At 55.6% G+C, this 22,452-nt stretch overlaps 3 protein-coding genes across 8 annotated transcripts; all 3 read right to left on the reverse strand.

The window, feature by feature from the left end:
• Positions 1-2,205: 2,205 nt before the first annotated feature.
• Positions 2,206-4,096, reverse strand: LAGE3 (L antigen family member 3). Its single transcript, XM_025862929.2, has 3 exons — positions 3,541-4,096; positions 2,874-3,002; positions 2,206-2,581 (listed from the first exon to the last, which is right to left on the reverse strand). Exons 1-3 carry the CDS (start codon positions 3,777-3,779, stop codon positions 2,467-2,469), a joined length of 483 nt encoding a protein of 160 aa, XP_025718714.1. The 5' UTR covers positions 3,780-4,096; the 3' UTR covers positions 2,206-2,466.
• Positions 4,097-10,941: 6,845 nt separating this feature from the next.
• On the reverse strand, positions 10,942-13,729 carry UBL4A (ubiquitin like 4A). The gene is made up of 4 exons (XM_025862889.2): positions 13,587-13,729; positions 13,321-13,426; positions 12,912-13,126; positions 10,942-12,795 (listed from the first exon to the last, which is right to left on the reverse strand). The coding sequence occupies exons 1-4, from the start codon at positions 13,632-13,634 to the stop codon at positions 12,685-12,687; spliced, it is 480 nt and encodes a 159-aa protein (XP_025718674.1). The 5' UTR covers positions 13,635-13,729; the 3' UTR covers positions 10,942-12,684.
• Positions 13,730-14,383: 654 nt separating this feature from the next.
• Positions 14,384-18,530, reverse strand: SLC10A3 (solute carrier family 10 member 3). Of its 6 annotated transcripts, none has more exons than XM_025862854.2 (3): positions 18,235-18,330; positions 16,862-16,926; positions 14,384-16,188 (listed from the first exon to the last, which is right to left on the reverse strand). In XM_025862854.2, the coding sequence occupies exon 3, from the start codon at positions 16,048-16,050 to the stop codon at positions 14,617-14,619; it is 1,434 nt and encodes a 477-aa protein (XP_025718639.1). In that variant the 5' UTR covers positions 16,051-16,188; positions 16,862-16,926; positions 18,235-18,330; the 3' UTR covers positions 14,384-14,616. The 6 variants fall into 6 exon arrangements, with proteins under 6 accessions (XP_025718639.1, XP_025718635.1, XP_025718634.1 ...); XM_025862850.2 differs by lacking the exon at positions 18,235-18,330 and adding an exon at positions 17,550-18,149 and having other exon boundaries at positions 16,862-16,923; XM_025862849.2 differs by lacking the exon at positions 18,235-18,330 and adding an exon at positions 17,550-18,149.
• Between the last annotated feature and the right edge of the window lie 3,922 nt (positions 18,531-22,452).

Raw genomic sequence — 22,452 nt, forward strand, 5'->3', positions numbered from 1 at the left:
AATTTTTAACCTTGGGGGAAAAAGAAACCCCAAGTGAACAGACTAGAACCATTTTGGGAGAATGAAGAGGGGAAGCAAAGTGGATAGGGGTGTAAAAGAGCGAAAGTCTCATCTATCAGTCAAAAAAGTCTTGAAAATGATTTTTAAGGGGCGCCTGGGTGGCTCAGTCAGTTGAGCGTCCGATGCTTGGTTTCGGCTCGGGTTTGCTCTCCGGATCCAGAGATGAAGCCCGTCGGGCCCTGTGACCAGTGCACAGTCGGCTTGAGATTCTCCCTCTCGCTTTGCTCCTCACTACTTGTGCGTGCATTCTCTTTCTCTAAAATAAATAAATAAAATCTTTTAAAAAAGTGATTTTTAAAAAGGAAGAAATAGACCCTTGCTGTAGCCACTACAGCTGCTGCCTCTCAGGCGAGTCTTCATTGTCATCGTCATCACGACCGCCACCACCATCCCCAGTGACAGCATCTCTCTCCCCACAGCGCACACCATGAGCAGTCTCCACGTGCTGCAATGGCAGACTTTCTGCTCATGCATATGGAGTAACAGGGAACGGATTTACCCTACCACTTACTTGAAAGAACCCCCCAAACCAGACAGAATAGATGAAACACACACTGTAAAGAAAGCAGGTATCGGAGGCGCCTGGGTGGCTCAGTTGTTAAGCGTCCGCCTTCGGCTCAGGTCATGATCCCAGGGTCCTGGGATCGAGCCCTGCATCAGGCTCCCTGCTCCACGGGGAGCCTGCTTCTCCCTCTGCCTGTCACTCCCCCTGCTTGTGTTCTGCCCCCGTCCGTCTCTGGCAAATAAGTAAATACAATCTTTAAAAAAAAAAAAAAAAAGAGAAAGCAGGTATCGTGCATGAAGTACAGTGATGTCTGGGAGAGGAGAAATCAGAGATGAACCCAGCAATTGTCCGGAGAGGGAGTTTCCTGGTGGACCCCAATGGACACCCCCAGTTTAGGAAACGGAATGGAAAGTCCGAGGGCCCAGAGTTGGCAGGGTAGAGGGCCTGGGGCACAGTGGAGGGAGAGAAGCCTGCACATCCCCAAAGGGTCCCCCTGGAGTAAGCTGCAGACCACTGATCAGCACAAGCATGTGAGGAACTACCCGAGGCTGGGGTAAGGACCATCTGACGAATGAAAGGTAACTTCGTCCGGCGCTCAAGCAGGACAGGGACTAGCAGCTGTCCCCACTGCCCAGGAGGGCAAACCTCACAATTCGGGAGGCATCAGGCAGTCCACGCAGAAGGGTCTTGCCGCAGTAGCGTTGGGGGAGAAACAACTCCGACACTGAGCTGTTCTGGTGCATGGAAGAAATCTTCAAAGTAAGACTCAAGAGGATCAAACTGTTCCAGGTCACTTAACAGCATCGCAGAATAAAGCTCATAAATCTGTCTAGGAATACAAAGATATCCAGAACCCAAGGAAAATCATGTTTGGCATCCACTTTAGAATTACCAAGCATGCAGAGAGGCAGGGAAAGTCCAACCTACAATCAGGAGAGAAATTCCTCACTAAAAGGTACCCAGATTGGAAAAGAAGACGTAAAACTGCCTTTATCCTGAGGAAACCTGATCACCTATGGAGAAAATTCCACGACATCCACCAAAGAGCTGCCAGATTTCCTGGGCTTGGCAAGTCTGCAAGACACAGACTATTTCACAGAGAGCACATCCTTCCACCAAAAAGCTCAGGCAATTGTCCAGCACTCTACTTCACTGAACTAAGCCCCGTCAGGCACAAAGCTCTGATTCTAGTGTTTCTGGCTTGCTTGCTCTTCTCATGCAAACTATTTTTTTTTTCTTACAGATTTTATTTATTTGAAAGAGAGCATGAGAGAGAGCATGAGCAGGGGGGAGGGGGAAGGGGCAGGGGCAGAGGCAGAGGGAGAAGCAGACTCCCCACTGAGCAGGGAGCCTGAGATGGGACTCGATCCCAGGACCCCGGGATCATGACCCGAGCTGAAGGCAGATGCTTAACCGACTGAGCCACCCAGGCGCCCCCAGACTAAGTTTTAAAAAAATTTGCCAGAGAGGGGCACGCTGATAGTGAAGGACAGAACCTGCGTTCTTCCATTTCCTAACCCGTCTTCAGTCACCTTTCCCTCCTCAAGTACCCGCATCCCAGAACCTCCTCTGCCACCTGAGGACAATGGGAAGACTATCCGGAGGTGGTGCCACAGTGGAAAAGAAACTTAGACACGGAATAGCAAAGCTCAGTTTTATTTTCTGCAGTAACAAACATTAAAACAGCAAACAAAACAAATGGACCCTGAGTGCCCTAGGGCCAGCAGTGGCAGAAGATCAGGCCTTCCTAACACCAGATCAGGTCCCCCTGACACCAGAAGATTAGCCCCCCCCCAACACCGTTGCCGCTACTGCTACAGGGATCACTGCCCCAGGGAAGGACACAGTGCCTTGGGAAGGGACAAGAGGTTAGGCCTTAGCCCCCTCTCCCCAGCCCAGGCTTAGCGGGAAACGGGGGGCCCAAAGCGCCGCATGGTCTGCATCACCAGGGAAAGCTGGTCAAGAAAGCTGATGATGGAAATTCGGAGGAGGCGAGGATCTTCACCTCTCCAGCGGCTGAAAGGGAGCAGAAAAGACAACCAAACTGGAGGTGGACGCTTCTCCCCTTCCTTGCTCTGCCGTCCCCCCCAAATCCAGTACATGAACCCTGACATCCCCATGAATGCCCCCCTCCCTGTACCCCAGTCCAGGCTGCAGGACGAGACTGCAACCCCTGCACCCCGCCCCGTCCCATCCCTGGAAGTAACCCTTTATGGAGGATCTGTGTGTGTCCAGCAGAGCGCCCAGCAGAGTGGAGACCGGTCCTGCCACCTGCTGCCACTCCCACCCGGCCCCTTCCAGAACTTACACGGCCACGACGCTGCAACTCACTGTGAGCTGCTTCTCAACAGCCCCTCTGTGGGGTTCGGCATCTGGGGTCAGGGACCGATAGGCGATCTCCGCCTCCAAGCTGGACGGGAAAGGCACGCAGAGGGCACTGGAGGAAATTCGCTTAAGGCACCATCCAAACGGCTTTGTGCCTGGGCCCCCCTTCCCAGGCCACCCTGACTGGCTCCGTCCGCTTCGGGACAGCTCCCACCCCCTCCCGGCCGTAGTCACGCCCACTCACCCCGAGACCTAAGCCCCGCTCTCATTTCTTAACCTCCCCGTTCCCCCGCCCCGTGACGCCAAGCCTGGCCCATACCCGCCCCCCGCCCCCCGCCCCCGGGTCATGCCCCTGCTCTCCCTCCTTCCTCCCCCGACCCAGCCCTCTGAGGCCACCCCGTCCGCACCCTGCTCGCATCTCTTTGCCGCGCCTCCCTCCCCCGGCACCCCCGGCTCCCCTCTGTGCTTGTTTCTTTCCCTCCACACCAGCCCCGGGCCGGACACCCCCAGCCGCCCCCGGTTACCGCTGGCCCTCTCCCTCTCCGCCCCCAGGCTGCCCCGACCCTTCCGCCCCTCTGCAGGCCCTGGCGCCCACAGCCAGCCCCCGGCCCAGGCCCCCCACCCCCCCGCTGTCCGTTCGGGTAGGATACAATACGTGTATTCGGCTTTCCAGCCTTAGAGTCGTGGAAGCAGCGTCTCCGCCTGGCCCCGGGACGTGCCGTGGGCGCGAGCCAGGCCGGGCCCTGCAGAAGGCAGCAGCCGCCACCGTCCCCGCGCCGCCGGGAAGGCGGGGGCAGCCGCGGCCACCATGGCAGGCCCCGCCGTCCCGGCCGTGGTCCGCACCTCCCGCCCCGCCGCCTGCGCCTGCGTCGGCTCCCGCCGCCAGCATGGCCGCCTCGCCCCGCCTCCCGGGAACCCCGGTCTCCGATGCGACCCCAGGGCTCCTGCGCAAACGGGCTCCTAGTGAGGCCGCCAGGCATGTGGTCGCTTCCTGCCCAGTCGGCCTTTCCGCCCTTGGGCCCTGGGAGACCCCCTGGCTGCCTAGCCAATGAGCGCTTCCTCACAAAGCTCAGCGCCTTCGCACGCAGTGCAACTCGGGCTCCCCGGAGCGCCCGCGACATTCCCCCATCGTCCCCTCCCCAGTGATTCTGCAGGGCCCCTGAGCAGTCCCTCTCTCCCCCAGACAGCTCTGCCTTGAGCTCCTGGAGGCCCCGCCCCATGGCTGCCTAGCCAATGAGCGCTCTCCACGAAGTTCCGCCCCTCCGAACTCGGTGTGATTCCCAGGGCGCCTGCGCAAAACGACCCTTCCCTTGGGAGGCTGCCGGGAGCATGCTCGGTTGTACCAAGTCGACCCTGCGGCCCCGGCTTCCGGGAGACTCCTCATGGCTGCGTGGCCAGTGAGCGCTCCTTCGCGAAACATTGCGCCGTAGAGTGACATGTAACCCCGTCGCACCTCCACAAACCCGTTGTGCCTCAGCTCGACCCCCGCCCCACCCCCCACGCCTGTCCAAGACCTCGTGTGAGGCCACCAGACTCGTGGCCTGTTGCCCGCCCCGTCTCTTCCTCGGGTTCAATGTCCCCACGACATGCGGCTCGACGTCCTTTTGGCGCGATTCGTGGATGGGAGATGGGAGGGAGCCCACGAGGGACACCGGGCCGCCCCCCGCCCCCATCACCGGTACAGGTGGGGAACCCAAAGTGGGCCTTCAGAGGGGGCGACCCCTGAGATGAGCGGATCAGATCTGCGTTTTGGAAAGATCACTAAGTGGCTCCTGTGGGAGGGCAAGCCTGCCAGCGGGCAGAGCCGCGCGGAGGCGAGGAGAGATGTGGTCGCCCCTGGAACTCAAGTAGTGGCCGTGGAAAACAGGAGTCATGTCCTAGGGGCGAAACCAGAATGCAAAGCGGAAATCACTTAGTAAACTACGGTATAGATAGATGCACAGAAAGCCTGAGACAATACCCCCAACTGTAAATACCCATTATCTCCGTGTGGTGGCATTGTGGGGGATTTCGAGTTCCTTTGGGGTTTTTCTTCCCCGCCAAAAGGCCGAGAGTGATCTTACATGACATTTCTTTCTTTTCATTTTCTCTTTTATTTTTATTTTTGTTTAAAGATTTTATTTATTTATTAGAGAGAGAGAGACAGCGAGAGAGGGAACACAAGCAGAAGGAGAGGGAGAAGCAGGCTCCCCGCTGAGCAGGGAGCCCGATGTGGGGCTCGATCCCAGGACCCGGGGATCATGACCTGAGCCGGAGGCAGACGCTTAACGACTGAGCCACCCAGGCGCCCTCTTTTATTTTTTTTAAGTAGTCTCTACACCCGACGTGGGGCAAAAAACTCATGTCCCCCAGACCAAGAGTCCGGTGCCCGGCCGGGCACCCCCATAATCGAAAAGGTGTTTTTAATGTGACATGAAATTCCACTGTGGAATGTTGTGTTAGTTTTCTGTGTTCCTCCTTTGGTAATCATAGGGAATGACATAAAACTGAACTGTATCATCAAATCCTGCAGGATCTCCCCTCAAAACAGACCCTGTCAGACCACGTCCCTCCCTCTCCATTGCTAGTCCCGAGTGGAAGCCACCATCTGTTCCAACTCCTTCAACAGCTTCCTGACTGGTTTTCTACTATACTTGCTCCTCTACAGCCTGTTCTCCACACAACAGAATTACCTCTTAATTTTTAAAAATAAGTCACATCACATTGCATCCCTGTTTAAAATCCTAAAATGATTTTCCATTGCCCTTGGAATCGTATCTAAACTCCTTGACGTAGCTTATAAAAACTCTGTGTGGGGGCGCCTGGGTGGCTCAATTGGTTAGGCGGCCAACTCTCGGTTTCAGCTCAGGTCATGATCTCAGGGCCATGAGATCTAGCACAGCATTGGGCTCCATGCTCAGCAGGAAGTCTGCTTGAGATTCTCTGATTGTCTCTCTCTCTCTCTGCCCCTCCCCCCTCTCAAAAATGAATAAATAAATCTTCAAAAAACCTCAACTCTGTGTGACCTGAGCTCCCAGCTCATCCATCCATACCCTCACCTGTCTGCTCCTGCATTCTCTGTATAGCCTGTGGGGCCTTCTCTTTGTTCCTGACCAAGGGTGGCCTGCCCCTACCCCTTTGCATTTATTTTTCTATTTGGAAGACTGTCCACAAACCTTCCCATGGTTGGCTCCTCCTTGTCATTAGGATCTTGGCTCCAGTGTCACCTTTGAAGGGCCTTCTGGGCCACCAATCGAACATACTCTTCCCAGGCACCATTCATCACATTTGCCCATTTCAGTCTACTGCATTGCATTTATCATAATCCGAAATGACAATCTTGTTTTCTTTACTTTTATATCGTTCGTAAATCTCTCTGGTACCTTTTTTTTTTTTTTTTTTGGTTCTGTGCAGTTTCTTTTTAAAGATTTATTTATTTATTTTAGAGAGGCCATGAGCAGGGGGAGGCGCAGAGGGAGAGAGAGAGAAGCAGACTCCCTACTGAGCAGGGAGCCCAACACGGGGCTGGATGTCGAGACACTGAGATCATGATTGGAGCGGAAATGAAGAATATCGAGTCAGATGCTTGACCGACTGAGCCACCCAGGCACCCCCATCAGTGCAGTTTCTGGAGTACAAGGTTTGCTGCTTGTTTAACGAAAGAGAGTATTAAGTACAAAAGTCATCACTGTCTGGACCCAGCAATCCCACATATAGGCAGTTAATTCACAAATATGGAACAACATATGCACAAAATCACTCACTGTAAGATAATTGGTCCTAGAAAACTACTGGACACCATATACATGCCCATCAGCAGGGAACTGGTGAAATCGACTATGGTACATTCATACAATAGTCCTGAGCAGCAGTAAAAAAAAGGAAAATCCCTAGTGAAAAATGAAATGATTTCCAGGATATATTGTTGTGGGGAAAAAAAAAGCAGAGTGCAAAGGACACACACACACTCTCTCTCACAGACACACCTGCTTATTAGAAAAAAAAAAAGGAAGGAGAAACCTGAAACTGAAAATAGTCACCTACCGGGAGGCGAGATGGTGTGGGATTTCTTGGATCATACCATTTTGTGTCGTTTTGACTTTGAACAAAAAGTACATTTGGGAAATTTAAAAAAATCAAATGTAAAACCAAAAACAAATGAAAACAAACAAAACAAATGAGCCTAACTGCATATCCAAATTATAACAAAGCCACACAGAGAAAATAATTCAGGTGACTTTTTTTTTTTTTAAAGATTTTATTTATTTATTTGAGGGAGAGAGAGAATGAGAGAGAGAGCAGTGAGAGAGAGAGAGCACAACAGGGGGGAGCGGGAGAGGGAGAAGCGGGCTCCCCGCTGAGCAGGGAGCCCGATGCGGGACTCAATCCCAGGACCCTGGGATCATGACCTGAGCCGAAGGCAGTCGCTTAACCGACTGAGCCTCCCAGGGGCCCCTAGGTGACTTTTAAATCACTTTTCTGCTTGTATATCCCTGCACAGGATATATTCTAAGGACAAAAGAACTGACCTTATTCTTAGTATGTTTGCTCTCAGCAATGGTAATGATGAGATTACAGTGAAGCCATTTTGGGTGTACTTCAAGATAGACTACCCGGTGGATCAAATGAATAAATATATTGATGTTGTCAGGAACCAGAATTCTCACTGTTGCATGAGGGAAGGTGGGAAAGAACTGTGATGTTGGATTGGAATTGAGGACTGCAGTATGAACTTCAATAATACGTTTTCCTGGTTTTGTCTGGTAGAAGAGCCTAGAAGCAATGACATTCCAGTAGCAATGAACACACCTTACAACCAAACCTTGGTTTCTCAATACCATTCTCCGCTAAAAGGAGCCAGAGCTTCTTGGAGAAATGGCTGCTTCTAGAGCTGGGGCAGGAAAAAAATACAAGATAAGCCTGGTGCACTTTGTAGTGCCAAAAAGTAAGTAAGTGCTTGAAACACAAAAGGACGAGGCATGGCCAAGGGACACGGGAGCCAAGCAGAAAGAACAAGCTAGAACAATGTGATCATCTGAAAGGGTATTAAACCTTTCGGAGAGGAGTATGACTGGGAAGGGAGCACCAAGGGTGGTGCTGGAGTGCTGGCAATGTACTAGATTTTGATATTGAGGGGACAGATACATGGGTGTATTTAGTTTAAGAATCCATTGAGCTGTACACTGATGAATAATGCATGTTACTGTATGCATGCTATAGTCCAATAAAAATTACCCCCCAAAACAATATTCTTGGATTCTAAGTCATTGAATAAGAAAACCCCGATGCATCTACCATGATAATCAAGAAAAGAGAGCAGGGAAAAAGGAAAGCTCTTTCAAGAGAAATGCTGCCAACTGATAATTGTAGACAGCAAGCAAGTATCAGCAAACCACCATTGTGAAGCCATCAGTGCAATTCATTCAGGCAAGGATCCTACTTGTATGGTAAAACCAGCAGACAGAGGTTGTTGCGGAATAAGATAGTCACATGGTCGCAAGGTATTACCCCAGACTACTTGTGCTTTAGGAAAGGAAGATGCAACTTTGTGAGGCATGTCAGACACGACCTTGACCATGTGACCAAACTGAGCCTCCCCAACAGTGGGACAGCCTGACCCCAATGCCTCTTGAAGCTGTTGGAGCGGGGAGGGGAAAGGACATAGCAACTTCTCAAAGCACTTAAGCTGAATCTAATGAGGAAGGTATCAGGAAAATCTAGACTCTGGAACATTCTACAAGGCAAGTGCTCTGGATTCTTTCAAAAATACTGTTGCTTGGGACGCCTGGGTGGCTCAGTGAGTGACGCGTCTGCCTTCGGCTCAGGTCATGATCCCAGGGTCCTGGGATGGAGTCCCACATCCGGCTCCCTGCTCAGCGGGGAGCCTGCTTCTCCCTCTGCCTGCAGCTCCCCCTGCTTGTGTGCTCTCTCTCTCAACAAGTAAATAAATTAAAAAAATATTGTTGCCTGATTGCCTATGGAGAAGGGAGAGTTTTGAGAGACACAGGTGGCCTCCTGCTTCCTGTTGTTAAAAGTCTGGCTGAGTGCTATTGCCATTCACTGAGGCAGGCTGCGAAGAAAATGTGCTCGCTGAGGGGAGGCTGAAGTGCCACGAGGGAAGGAGCTGTGTCTTCCAGTGCTGGCGTTGCCAGCATTTGGGACATGGCGGGTGCTCAGTGAATGTGTACTGAAGGAATGAATGAGCTATCTGCAGGAGGGCCAGGAGCTGTCTCAGTCGCTCTAGAGATGTGGCCTGGAGCTCAGGAAAGAGGGCCAGGAGCGAAGCACAGAAATGGGAATGAAGGTGGACAAGCTCCCTTGGGAAGTGATAGAGAGAGGAGTGGTCTGGGGACACGGCCCTGGAGCTCCCCACATTACGAGGTAGAGTTTGTTGGGGGAAAGAACCAGCAAAGGAGCTAGAGAAGGAGTGAACACCTGAGAGGGGCATGCAGACAGGGTGGTTCCCCAGGAGCCCTGGAGGTGGGCAAGGGTGGTTGTCTCTCCTGCAGGCTTTTCAGGGCCCCGAGGTCTGGAGCTGGCTACCGCTGTCATATCTGCTCCGGGGAGAGCCTGGCCCGGCTAAGCTGTACCCCTGTTGAACCTATCAGAGTTGGCAAGGCCCGGTTTTAGCCAGGCCTGTGCAGGAGGCCTGAAGGTGCCAGCAAATTGTGGGGAACAGCCTAGTTGCTTGGCTACCTCCAACTCAATGAGCCCCACCCCAAAGCAAATGCTGCTTTCCTGGGTCTGCCCCTCCTCCTGTGTGCCCTTGGGAAATGGCACCACAAGCATCTCATTCTAGGTTCCAGACCATTTCTGTCTGAGAGGCCCTTTCAGCTGGGCCCTTCACTCATCCTGTTGTCTCCTGGTATCATTGCAATTAATAGCAGGGCCCGTATGGTGCACTGTGCCCCCAGGGGTAGGGGCTGTCCCGAGGCCCCTCCCCAAGGGGGCAGGCAGTGGGCCTCAGGGATCCACGGTGGCCAGGGCACAAAGGGTAGCAGGTGGATCAGTACCCCCCTCCTGGGTGGACACTTGGTTCAGAGGGATACAGTGCTGGCCTTAAGCATTGCGACCCCTGTTGAAGAATCACAGCATTCAGAGCCTGCAGGTGTACACGGGGCCACGCCTAGACTCTAGGGGCAAAGGCAGGGTGCAGCCTATGGTCTCCTCCCCTGACAGCACAGGCCCCTTCCCCCTGGGCCTCCCACCCCCAGCCCTGCAGCATCCTTTCCCCTCCTGTCTTCCCTCCTTTGCCTGCCCATCCCTGCCCAGCCACAGCTACACACTTGTGCACAGACAAGCTTCCAGAATGTGGGGTCCCCAGTCACTGTCACCACCTTCTTCCCTCCCCACCGTGCAGCCACTTCTTGCTCCCCAACATCACCAATGACTTTGTTATTAATGCCTCTTGGCAGTACCAGACTACACCCCGCTTTCTGGAAGGGTGTTCTTGGCTTCTCATACTGACCTTTCCCTGTGGCCTACTGTCAGGAAGCTCCTTGGCCTTTACCATGTCTCCAGTTGGTAAAATGCCTCAAGGCCCAATCCTCTCTTCTCTTTTCATGCTACATTCTCTGGGAAGCCACGTCATCTGTCCTCAGAGACCCTAGGACATCCTATCCACACCTAACTCCTGATCGTCATTGTAGAAGGCTGCACAGGGCTCTGGAACTGGACTGGGCCGGGGTCCCAGTCAACTCCTCCATCAGGGTCCCACCATACACCCTGAAGATCTCATTCCTGCCTCTATGTCCATCCTGATCCCCCGGCTGAGTTCCTGACCCCCACGTCCAAGTGTCCAGTGGATGGTTCCTAATCACCAGAGGGTTCTTGTCACTCCTGAGCCAGGAAGGCACGGGCACAAGGGACTCAACGACCATCTCTAGGGTCCGGTTGAAATACACGTATCTCTGTCACTCCCCTGCAGTGAACAGCTGCTGCTTGGGGCCACCATTTAGCCCTGGCTTTTGTAGAGAATCCCCCTCTCCCTCCCGCCCATGGGTGGGTATCCAGGGGGCTAGCCTCCCACCACCCACCCCAGCGCTGGCCAAAATGATTGGAGCATGACCTGATTCTGACTAATACAAGCACAGCGTTTATTTGCTGGGGGCATCAGAGAAAGAAGATACACTACAGGGTGAGAAGGTGCTCCTTGCTGGCTGTGAACAAGATTCAGTGGAAACTGCAAGCAGCCATCTTTTGCTCCCGAGGCAACGGCCTGGGATGGAGCAGACACTTCAGGGTGCAGAGGGGAGGTAGGAAGAAACTGGGTATTTGGTGAAATTGTCCATCTGCTGCCAATACCCCTGGACTTCTCTGTTTGGTAAACCAATGTTTCCTTTATTGTTTAAACCAATTTCTTCCATGGTTAAACCAATTATTGGAAACCCAAAGCAGCCTGGCTAATATAGTTCCTTTTGGGTAAGAGTCAGTCTCACGTTCACCTTTAGTGGGATTCAAAATTTCAACAAAAATTTCCTGACTCAAAATAAAATGAGAGCACTGGTAAGTATCACATGAGCTGCCAGACCACACCAGCTTCTTAGCGGGCCCTGCTGTTTGATATTCCCAGCTCTCGGGCGGAGCCAGGGACTTTCTTCTGCTCTTCAAAGCCTTCGCCCATTGGGCCTCTGTCTTCCCAGCCTGGGGACCCAGCATTCACCCCATGGGGCCCAGGCAGGAGGGCAGCTTCCTTCTAGCCTTGACAGCCCTAGGTATCCTCTGCCAAGCAGCAGGTGCCTAGTGACCTCTAGTGCCCATACACCAGGCAAGGTGGGAGGATCAGCGCCACCAGCCCAGGTTTCTACCCCCTCCCCGGCACTCTGAGGGTTCCTCTTAGGCAGTGAGGCGTGTGCAGAGTGAAAGGCCCTGTATCCATGCGGCAGGGGAAGGGTCCATTTCCACACTGTGGGTGAACGCAGGGTGTGGGGGCCTGGCCAAGGCTGAGTGACCTCAAGTCAATCACCTGTCATCCCTCAGAGATGAGAAATGCTCACGTCCAGGGGGAGACAAGCAGAGGGAGTACCCAAAGAGCTGTGACGTGAAGGGCCAGGACATCGCATCTCTGGGCCGTGCTTGGCCATTGCTCGGTTTTTGGCCTGTTTATGGAGTACAGGGGGAGGGCTGCAGACCTCTCACCCCGGGGCTGGGTAAGGATGAAGGAAAAGGAGCTTTCAAGAGTGGCCCCCATTGTGCAGAGTTAACAACTAGGGACCGACGTGGCACAGGGACTTGCCTGAGGTCATACCGCAGAGGTCCCCAACTCCCTGACCTGCTTTTCCTTGTCGAGTGCTCACTGGCTGCAGCGGCTGAGGGGGCCCCGGGGCTCGCTGTCACTTGGCCTCCTGCCAATGTCCCGAACCTGTTCTGAGGTCAGGTGACAGGACTGGGCAGCAGGGGCCAGCTGCTTCCCCTTTCAGGCCTGAGGAAGAGTTTCTAGAGGGTTTATTCTCAGTGGGCTAAACATGATAGGCCAAAGCCCATCCCTTGGAACCCGTCCAAACAGCCCCTTTGTTCCTTTGCACCCTGAGGCATTTCTAGAAGCTGGCTGCACTCAGACGCTGGCTCCCCCACTTCACTGCTAGGTGCCTCGTTGTCTTACCTTTTGTGTGAGGTGTGGGAGCAAACCCATGTCAAGTGCTGTGAGCTGTGCCTGGCACCTAGCGAGAACCAGGTATGGGCACCCAGGTACCTGCCGGCGGTGATGATGGTGATGATGATGATGATGATTATGAGCCAAATTGCAACAGGAGAACACATTTAATGCTACATGCAGCTTGTGGCCTGGCCGGGCTCCTCCCCACACTCTGAGAATCCTATTTGGAGAACCCCTTCTCCATAGCTTCAGTCACTTCGGGGTGCAGAAAGCGGTTAGCCAAGCGTTCGATGTCATCCAGCGTCAGGCGGTTCAGGGACCTCTCATAATCCTGAGGAGAGAAGGCCAGAAGGATTCAGGGGGTGCCGGTTGGGGGGTACCCTATGACCGAGGCAGGGGATGGGCACAGCTGGGCAGGGAGTGGATGTCCTGGGCCGCCCTTCTCACCCTCTGTAGTTGATCCAGGACTCTGCTGGCATCTGCAGCACTGAAGTGGTGGGCCAGGACTTTGGAGATCAGCTGCCAGGCTGGTGTGGACGGTGGTGGGACCTCGGCCAGTCTCCGGGCGCTGCTTTCTTCCAGTAACACCTTCTCCAGAGGTTTGACCACTAGGTTGAGCTTGGAATTGGGCCCAACGCTGTAATCGGAGAGTCTTTTCCCATCTGCCAAAGAGAGATTGATGGGAGTCGTTACCCACGGCGAAGCTCTGCAGCATCTGTCTGAGGAGGGTTCAGTCACCTCCCTGAGGGTAGAATGGCCAGCACCCCATCCATCACACTCCTTCCCGGGCTCGGCCTAGACACCCCGTCCCCTGAATTCCTGCGGGGCTCCCTGGGCGTCTCCTCTTCCCGGGTACCTGCCAGGGCCTTGCCCTTGAACAGCAGCCGCTGCTGGCGCACGGGGACGTTGAGCTTCTCAGAAACCAGATGTTTCAGCGTGGACACCGGCTCGTCCTCCGACACCTGGCCGGGCCGAGGGTACGAGGCAGGGGTTGAGTCCGCGGCTCCCGTCGAGGGAGGCTCTCCCGGCCTCCCCATCCCCGCCCTCGGCCCGGCCCATCCCCGCGCCCAGGGGGTGGTGAGTGCGCGAGCCGGCACGGTGACTGGGGCCCGGTGACGCTACCTGCAGGCTGCACTCGCGGCCCTGAAGCGCTTTCACTGTCAGCTGCATGGCGGCCGCGGCGGCGTCCACTGCGGCGGGCGCGCACCCCAACGGCCCCCCGCTACGCGCCGCCGCCCCGGGCGCGCGCCGGAACCGCCCGCCGCCACCGGAAGCAGCGCGAGGGGCGCGGCCCGGCCCCGCCCCCTTCCCGCCCCGCCCCGCGCGGCCCGGCTCGGCCCACCCCTGTCGGCCCGGGAGGAGTCACCTTGGAGTCCCGCCTCGTGAACGCGCAGGGACCGCGCGGACTGACAAATTTCCCTACGGCGACGGTGCCTGGAAGTCCGCCACGAGAGGGAGGAGGAGCGAGTTGGGCCAGGTTGGCTTCCTGTGGGAGCTGGGGCTTGGGGAGGGGGGAGGGAGGGCCAGGAGTATGGTTGCCCCCAGCGGACTGGTGGGGCAAGTCGTGCAAACCCCGATTCTCGCTCAGGAGTCCACGTAATGGCCCAGTGCCCCACTGCCCGAGGGCCTTCTGCCTCCTCTCTTCTGGCCTGGCTGCAGAAAATCAACTGAGCTTGAGAGCTGGCTGGGGAGCCCGGCCTCTGCCCTCATCCTCCCACGCTCATTCTCGAACAGTAAGGGACCACGTCTAACAGACAGGGGATGCATGGGGAAGGAGGGTTGAGAGAGTCTGTGCAGAGGTCACCATCGTCACACAAGCCAGTCCTCCAACCTGGCCCACATCTACCCAGCCACACCCTTCCTACCCCCCACCCCCCACCCCCAGACCCCTAAGGGCAAAGACTGGAAGGCACCCAAGCTTGCTTCTCTCTTTTATTGAAATATATTTTCTGAACAGTGCCCACCTACCTAACTCAGCATGGCCTCTTTGGCACTGAAAGCTGGAGAATAAAAAACCAGTAAAAAAAATAAGCCTGGATTTTTCTTCTGAGTGCATAGTGCATGAGAGCTGAAGGCCTTTGGTACACAAGAACTGTGGGTACAGTGGGTGGAGGGTGGGGGCGAAGGGTGGTGAAAGCTTGACCCAGGGGCCTCAGGGGACTGGGCACAGGTTGCTATAGATGAAGTGGCCAATGACCAAGGCCAGCATTTCTGAGGTGCCACTTAGTGCTACAATGAAGGGGGCCTGGGAGGCGTAGTTTGCTTGAAGGCGACGGAGGGACAATTGCAGCATGGCCAAGGCCAGCACGCTGTTCTGTACCCCTACCTCAATGCTGACCGTCCGCCGCTGGGCCACTGGCAGCTTCAGGCATGTGGCCAGGCAGTAGCCCACCAGGAGGCCAACCAGGGGCACTGTGAGGCCCACCAGCACGATGGGCAGCCTGACGCCTGCCAGGATGAAGACCCCCATGCGGTAGGCCAGGAAGAGGCCACCCAGGAGAAGCACAAAGCTGAAGGGCTTGATGACCTGCAGCAGCAACTGGGAGAACTTGGGGAGCTTGGACTTGATCACCACGCCTGCTGCTATGGGGATGGCGATGAACAGCAGGGTCCCCAGGATCTTGGAGATGGGCACGTGGAGTGTTTCATGGATGCTGAGCAGGCGGCTGTAGATGGCTGAGGACAATGGCAGGAAACCGGTGGCAGCCACTGTTGAGATGAAAGTCATGGAAATGGCCAGGGTGACGTCCCCTCCAAGGAGGAGGCTGAAGAGGTAGCTACCCCCGCCGCCAGGCGACGAGCAGGTGATGATGAGGCCTAGAGCCAGGGCCTTGGGCAGCATGAAGACCTTGGCCATCAGGAAAGCATAGAAGGGCATGACCAGGAACTGGCCTAGGAGGCCCAGCAGCATGGGCTGGGGGCTCTGCAGGAGCCCCTTCAGAACCTCAAGTTCTACTTTGCACCCAAATGAACACTTGTTGACAAAGATAAGAGGCAGGAGCAAGTAGAGTATTGGGTTCTCCGAGAAGTGGATCAAGTCGGTGCCAAGGGTGGTGGGGGTGTCTTCAGCAGGTGAGACCTTGATGCGGAAATCTCTCCGTTCCTCAATTAGCATGGGCGGGGCCTCGTGGGGGTCCAGGAGCTGGATGTGGAGTGGGGCCAGCCCAGGCAGGCCCGAGTGGATGTTCACCACAAAGCCGCCCCCACCGCCCCAGGTTATGGCACTCACATTCTTGATGGTCAGCACCTCTGTGTCCAAGGAGGTGACCCTCAGCATGGGGCCAGGCCCTGTCCTGTTGCCCTGGCCTGGGTACTGGCTCGAGATTACAATGATGCCCTCGCTTTCTTCTGGGAATTCAAATTCCATCACAGAGCCATCCCCAATGCTCAAGTATTGGCCCCCTGTCAGTGGCACAGTATGGCCCAGAGGTGTGCTGAGGTTGGCACTGGCTATTCCCCGGGCTCCCAAAGGCAGGCTGACAAGTAGCAAGAAAGCCCTGAACATGCCTAGGGGGCGAGGGCAACCTCCCCCACCTCCCAGTCCAGGCCACCACTGGGAGTTGCCCCTGCCCCTCCTAAACACCATGGCTCCTCCCAGAGGACCGTGTGCCCAGGCCCTCTGTGGCTTAGGAGAGCAGCCCCACTGGTGCCGTCGGGTTGTCTGGAGAAGGGCCCATGGGCCGGGCCTGGCCCTGTGCTGTGTTCTTTGATGGCAGAGCTCTTCCTGAGGACAGAAGGGACAGAGAAAGGTGGCTGGTAAGGGTGAGCAGCTGTGAGTCCAGGAGCAAGGGAATCTGGAAGCCCACTACGGGGAGACCCAGCAGAGCCCCTAGCACCAAACCCAGGAACAGAAAGGCAATGCCTAGTGCTGGCCCTTGAGTGCCATTTGGCCGTCCCCTTCCCCAGCATACCTGCCTCAAGCTTCCCATCCCTCACCCAGAGGGGCCATCTACAGAGAGGAGTTGCCTTTCAGACTGCTGCTACCTGCTGCTTTCCCTGGCCTTTTCTAGCACAGTGAACACGCAGAAAGGTCCTGATACCAAGGGATTTGGGAGAGCCACTCCCAACCCTGTCACCACCAGCCTGTTCCCCACGGGCTTCGGCTGACACAGACACAGAGGGGCCACAGGGACACCGCACCCAGGATGAAATCTCTGAAAGGCTGCATGGGGATGGCAAGGAGACCAGCCTGCTGAGAGGTGGGTGCTGAAACACCGGCTTGGGCCACATGTGAGAGGCCATCAGGGTGTTTGAGCATCGTCGGCCAGGCAGAAAGCAGCCGGTAAAGTAGTGTGTGCGGTGAGTGGGTAACCATCTGGCCGAAGGCCTCAGGGGCTGACATCTACCACGACATGCAGTTGTGAATGGTGCTGCTGTGGCTACCTGGTCTCCCCTACCTGCCGACAGTGGTGAGATGGGGGTCCTGGGGCAGACAGCAGGTCCTCTCTCCCCAAGGAAACTGCTAGAAGGGGAAGCAGGAGGGGGTCAGATAGGACCACTGTGTTGGCCAGGTGCTTTTCTTCCTCCTGTCAGAGCTCCCACTCCTCTGGCAGTTCCCAGAATTTGAGCTCCTAGAAGCACTGTGTCACGTCTGAGAGGCTCTGTCTGGAGTCCAGGGGCTCCTTACCATGCCCACATGAGGCCCTACCAAAGCCTAGACCTTCCAGTGGGACTGTAAGTGTTTCTGGGTGGGGGGAGGGTGCCTCAGGATGAAAGGTCTGTCTGCTTCCACTTCTCAATCTGGGCAGCCGGCACCACCTGCTGGAACTGGGGCAACCAGGGCAGGGTCTGCTTCCACTTCTCAATCTGGGCAGCCGGCACCACCTGCTGGAACTGGGGCAACCAGGGCAGGGACACAGTGGTTTGGCCTCACTACTCTTGGTTGCCTCACAGTGCCTCGCTGCAGTGCCCCAGTCCTGGAAGAGACCCTTGCCCCTCCGTATCTATCAGTCTTTGGCACTGTTTCCCCTTATCTGAGACTGGGGAGCTGGGGAAGGGCAGGGTAAGCAAAAAGCTCATCCCTGGGAAAGTTCCCCCACCCCTGCATGCCATGGCCTCTGCTGGCTTGGAGTTTGGGTCACTTACCCTGGAGGCCTTGGTCCAGCTTTGCATCCCACCGCGGAAGAGGGAGGCAGGAAAACCAGAGGAAGTATGAGAAGCAAAGCGGAGGGGAGTCACAGGGAAAAGACGACAGCACCCGGGACTGAAGCCACTGGGGTGGTGTGAACCAGTTCAGAAGGGAGAGGAGACTAAGGGCCATCCACCCTGTCCTTCCAGTACGGCTGGCGGCTTTGAGTCACTGCAAGAGGGTTCTGGCCCAGAACCCACACCATTTCTGCTTGAGGGACTGGAAGAGTTTGAGCAGATGCACCCCAAGGCAGGGGAGGGAACCCTGGGCCGACCGCTTTCTCCACACCGGCCGTGTGTTCGGTGTTAGGACAGTTGGCATTGCTGACCCGGGGCTCCTCCCTACCCGGGAGTCCGGAAGTTGCCGGGTTGGGCACAGAGCGCGAGCGCGAACCGAGGAGGGAGCTGCGCCCCGCCGCCGCCGCCGCCGCCGCCGCGCTCGCGCTGCCGTCCTGCAGTCGGCAGGCGGGTGAGCCGCCCGGGCGGTCCCCGGATCGCGCTAGTGGCCCTCACGCCACTCCCAGGCCCTGCGGCCGCGCCCGTCCCTGGCCGGGCCCGGCCGCCCGAGCGAGCGAGCGAGCACGGAGCCGGGCCGGGGCCGGGGGCCGCCTTCCGCCCGCCCTTTCCGGCCCAAAGCTCTCACCTGCCGCCGAGGCCCGGGAGCTCGGCGCCGGGCCCAGCGCCTGCCCGGCCGGCGGACGCCTGCGAGCTGGGCCCGCTGGGGGCCCCGCCTCGCCCCGCCGAGGCTCCCCCCCCCCCCCCCCCCCCCCGCGGCGGCGGCCGGCTGCCTCACCTCTGGCGACCCGGGCCGGTTCCGAGCGGATGTGACGTATCTGGGAGCGACGAGTTGGCGCGGGCGCACGGACCCGGACGCCTTCCGGGTCGTGGTTGGCCCACACGGGGTTCCTCTCGGGTCGCTGGTCCGAGTGTTCTGTAGTTGGCGACCGGGCGACAGGCTCCGGGTAGGAGCCCTGGGCATGCCCACTCTGCGGCCTCTCGGGGGCAGTGGAACACAGGCTTAGCCGGAAGCAGGGCTCGGTCGCCCCGGGGGGCTGCTGGTGGTGGTGGGAGTCCAGAAGTCAGGCTGCGCCTAGTTCCACCTTCCCTCGTTCAAGCAACGACCGAGTGTCTACTTCCAAACTGTGGGACATCAGTGGGCTTGTCCGCCTTTCAAAACTATTTGGCGCCACTAGCAGGGTCTGAAGGCTTCACGGAAAAGGAATGCAAACAGATGGCATAAGTTGGGCAAAGAGGTGGTGAGGGTGTAGAAAGGACATGGAGAGACAATAAGCAAGTGCTGAGGCTAAGGGGATTTGCATGTTCGGAAAGGCTGCTGGGCAACTGCAGTCAGTCCGCCAGTGGGACAGTGGCTACCCCCTGCTCTGGGAAAACTGGTCACAGCTGTGATGGAGGCTAGTGGTCCTGAGTCACAGGTACTGGCCCACAGGAGGTGCTGAAGACACATCGCTGAGAATGTCCACAAAACAAATCAGCATCTGTATTTTATTTTTTCAGGCACATAATGACTTTAATAATAAAACTATTAGTATAAACTTAAATACATTTTACTTATTTAAAGATTGTGTTTCATAAAGTTCAGATGGGTAGTATATGTGATATGTAAACAGATAAACACGTGGTGGGGGGTATGCTCAAGAGGGTTTGATTTATGTCAGCGATCAAAAACATTCAGAGGCCCTAGCTCTAGGCTGTTCTTGAGCCTCAGAGGACCAGCAAGGCGTAAGCCGTTTGTGTGTGTGTGCTCTGTGTCTCAGAACATCCCCCATACTATCCCTCTCAGATGAGGGTGAGGGGGCCCTGACGGAAGCAGCCTGGCACAGGTGAGAGGCCAGCGTTGGGCACAATGCTGCAACGAAGAGGCAGTTTGCGAAAGGGCAGTGGGGGTGGGGCTGAGGACGGGGTATTACCGGCCAGATGGAGAAGGGGGAATGGGTCAGCCAGAAGAGCTGGGGAAGGACAACCTAAAAGACTTGTCCTCCCTGGAGGGAATCTGTGTTTTAATAATCCAACTAAATGGGAATTGGTGCCTGGGCTCAGGGGGGAGTAAATGGAGTTGGGAGGCTGCTCCCCATTACTGTCAATCACTTCAGCCCTCCCTGAAAAGCCAGAGTGGGCTGGTGGGGTGTCTGGCATATGAGGCAATGGGGAGGCCTCTACAGGACAAAAGGACGGCTACTTAAAGGCAAGAGAATGTTTGTAGTTGGTTTAGGGGACTAATAATTTGCCCCAGGAGAGGAGGAAAGGGCATCTACAAATCAATCAAAGATACCTAGTTCCAAAAGGTAAGTCATCTGGACTGAGAGAACATATAGAACAGACGATAGTGACAGCCAAAACATAAATGCAGTTCAGATGGGAGACCGGCCGCTGTACTGTGTAATAGGGGCACAATGGCGACCCTGGGAGGTATGCTTTCTTCCTGGTCTCCGGGCAGCTGTCTTCAGGAATACTATGTGATAAATAAGCATGCATGGAAGACATGTCCTCTACAAGCACAAGTATGGCATGCATTTGGTATTTACAGGGAAGCAGTGGCAACTCTCATTTTTGCCTGCCCAGCATCGGGTAACAGCACCTCAGTTTTCTTTGTGGGAGCTGTCCCTCCTCCACGCTTGGTACACAAGGTCTGGGTGTGGGTCACTCCGACACTGGCTTCTGTGGTGGGCACATGCCTAGGTGCAGCCAGGTGGAGCCAGACAGACTGACACAAGGATAAGCCCATAATCTGATCTGGACCAATGAGAGCCAGTTCCCAGGGATTTGTACTACAAGTACTGGGACGGTGGGAGCTTTTTAGCTGGGATTGCTAAACTGGGACCTCTACTACTGCTCCCCCTATGTGGGGGAGACAGCATGTTTGAAAATGAAGCAAATACAGAGAAAAGTAGAGCCAAGAAATGGAGGGAGCTCAAGTCCTGATAACGTAATAGGGGCTAGAATCACCTGTGGGCATTGGGGTCCAATATGGGAACACTAAGTGCCCCAGCCCTGTCATCACTTATTTTTGCTTATGTCAGTTTGAGTTGGGATCCTGGCACTTATAACAAAGATGACCTAACTACTGAAGGGTAGGTGGGGGGAGGGGCACCGCCCTGGTGCCCGGGTGGAGGAGGACTGAAGGATAAACCTTTACCTCCACTTTGGAAATTCGGGCAGGCTGTGCTCCATACCATCATCAGCTTCCTAGCCTGGGTTGGGCCAAGTGGAGAATAAAGGGGCTTGCTGTTTCCATCTGTGTGATTCAGGCGACTCCCAGTGAGGACACAGCCCCCTGAGGAGTAAGGGACCATCACTGGGACTCACTCCTACCTTCCCAGATGTAACCCAGTCCAGGGTAGGCCCTTGGGGGATGTTTGGGGAAGGTCAGGCAATTACAGCAGTTGTACGAGAGGCACAGTGGGGCCCACATGCCTCCCAGCCTCAAGTGTGGACTTTCAGTGACGTTCTGTTTCACTTGGGAACACGCTACCAACACTTGCGGAGCCCCACGTACCCGGCTTCTAACCTCCCGGCTCCAGTGGAATTCTCCTGAACTCACCAGGGACTTTTCGCTCTCCTGTAAATGGGGATGATAGTCGTTTCTCGCTAGGGCTGTCATGAGGCCCATGCAGGTAGTATGTGTATAACCGGAGTGCCAGTGGAGGAACTAAGGTGCCATGTGCTGTGAGGGGTGCAGATGGAACACTGGCCACATGGTGATCAATGTGGCAGCCCAGTGGATACACAGGGCTCCGTGATACTGTTCTCCTTCAGGGGACGTCTGAAATTTTCTATAATAAAGAGGCTGAAAAGTGAATACTTGTATGATACTACAGTTGTAGATACATGTCATTACCCATTTGTCAAACCCACAGTCTGTAGAACACCAAGAGGGAACCCTAATGCCCACTCGGGTTTGGGTGATGATGACATGTCAGCGTAGGTTGGGGATGTGGGAACTCTCTGTACTTTCTGCTCAACTTTGCTGCGAACCTGAAACTGTTCTAAGAAAGAAAGTCTATAAATAATGAATGCACATAAAGCACTTGGCTCAGGGTCAGGCTGCGAGTGGACTTCTATGATCGGCATGCGGGCCCCCCTTGCGTCTCCACTTCCCTGACCTTTGAGGTCCTGGCATCACAACTGCAGCCTCTCCTCCTGGGCGGTCCCGGGGCCTCTGGCTCCTCTTCTGCCTGCTCCTTAAATACTTTCCTTTCTTGATACTCTGTTCACATTCTGTTGGCAATGAATTCCCAGGAGGTGAGGGCTCGGGAAGCCCGTCTCCACAGCAGGACTCATGAAGTCCTTCGCCCCTGCCTCAGCCCCCTCAAGGTCGCCTGGCTGGCTCCTGGATTCCCCAAATCTAGGAAGTTCAAACTGCCTTTTCTCCTTTTGCTGACCTCAGACCGCTGTTTTGCCCCTGGATGTGCCATTCCCGCAATCCTCCTTATAGTTTCTTGCTGGTTCTCACTTAATGCTCATTAAAGGGAAACAGAACTGCCATCTTCAAGAAATGCCAAATAGCTCACATGACTTGGGCTTCGAAGCCCTGATCTCAAAGGCATCCAAAGTCAAGTGCTGCAGGTAGACACCCTAGCTCTTGAGGGAGGCTGTGGGGAGTGAGGAGGCACCTGGCTGCTTTTAATCCTCATCCCTGTCTCTATCGGCCTTGGAGGTGTCTGAGAGAGTTGGTGGGTTTCCCGCATCCCCAGAGGGCAGAATCCTCTCTCCTGGGCAGGGCTATGGGAACGCCAGTTGGGGAGCTGCCTGTCAGCGGCAGGAGCCCTGAAAACAAAGGCTGCGGGAACAGGTCCCTCCCAGCAAGGACAGCGCCACCCGACACCCCACTGAATGCACTTGA

This window comes from Callorhinus ursinus, unplaced genomic scaffold, assembly GCF_003265705.2.
Source record: "Callorhinus ursinus isolate GAN/ISIS: 27379988/994484 unplaced genomic scaffold, GSC_fseal_2.0 scaffold112, whole genome shotgun sequence".
NCBI classification, from domain to species: domain Eukaryota; kingdom Metazoa; phylum Chordata; class Mammalia; order Carnivora; family Otariidae; genus Callorhinus; species Callorhinus ursinus.

Bases quoted from the DNA above. Each gene is read 5' to 3' on its own strand.
- LAGE3 (XM_025862929.2), bottom strand. From the start codon at position 3,779: ATGCTGGCGGCGGGAGCCGACGCAGGCGCAGGCGGCGGGGCGGGAGGT. The intron at 3,003-3,540 runs GTATCCTACCCG...AATTTCCTCCAG, and splicing joins GAAAGCCGAATACACGTATT to TGCCCTCTGCGTGCCTTTCC. The intron at 2,582-2,873 runs GTAAGTTCTGGA...GCTCCCTTTCAG, and splicing joins AGTTGCAGCGTCGTGGCCGT to CCGCTGGAGAGGTGAAGATC.
- UBL4A (XM_025862889.2), bottom strand. From the start codon at position 13,634: ATGCAGCTGACAGTGAAAGCGCTTCAGGGCCGCGAGTGCAGCCTGCAG. The intron at 13,427-13,586 runs GTAGCGTCACCG...CGGCCCGGCCAG, and splicing joins GCCGCGAGTGCAGCCTGCAG to GTGTCGGAGGACGAGCCGGT. The intron at 13,127-13,320 runs GTACCCGGGAAG...TCTCTTTGGCAG, and splicing joins CAAGGGCAAGGCCCTGGCAG to ATGGGAAAAGACTCTCCGAT.
- SLC10A3 (XM_025862849.2), bottom strand. From the start codon at position 17,724: ATGGCCCTTAGTCTCCTCTCCCTTCTGAACTGGTTCACACCACCCCAG. The intron at 16,927-17,549 runs GTAAGTGACCCA...TTCCCCTTCTAG, and splicing joins GCTGGACCAAGGCCTCCAGG to CAGTTTCCTTGGGGAGAGAG. The intron at 16,189-16,861 runs GTAGGGGAGACC...TTCTGTCCTCAG, and splicing joins CATCTCACCACTGTCGGCAG to GAAGAGCTCTGCCATCAAAG.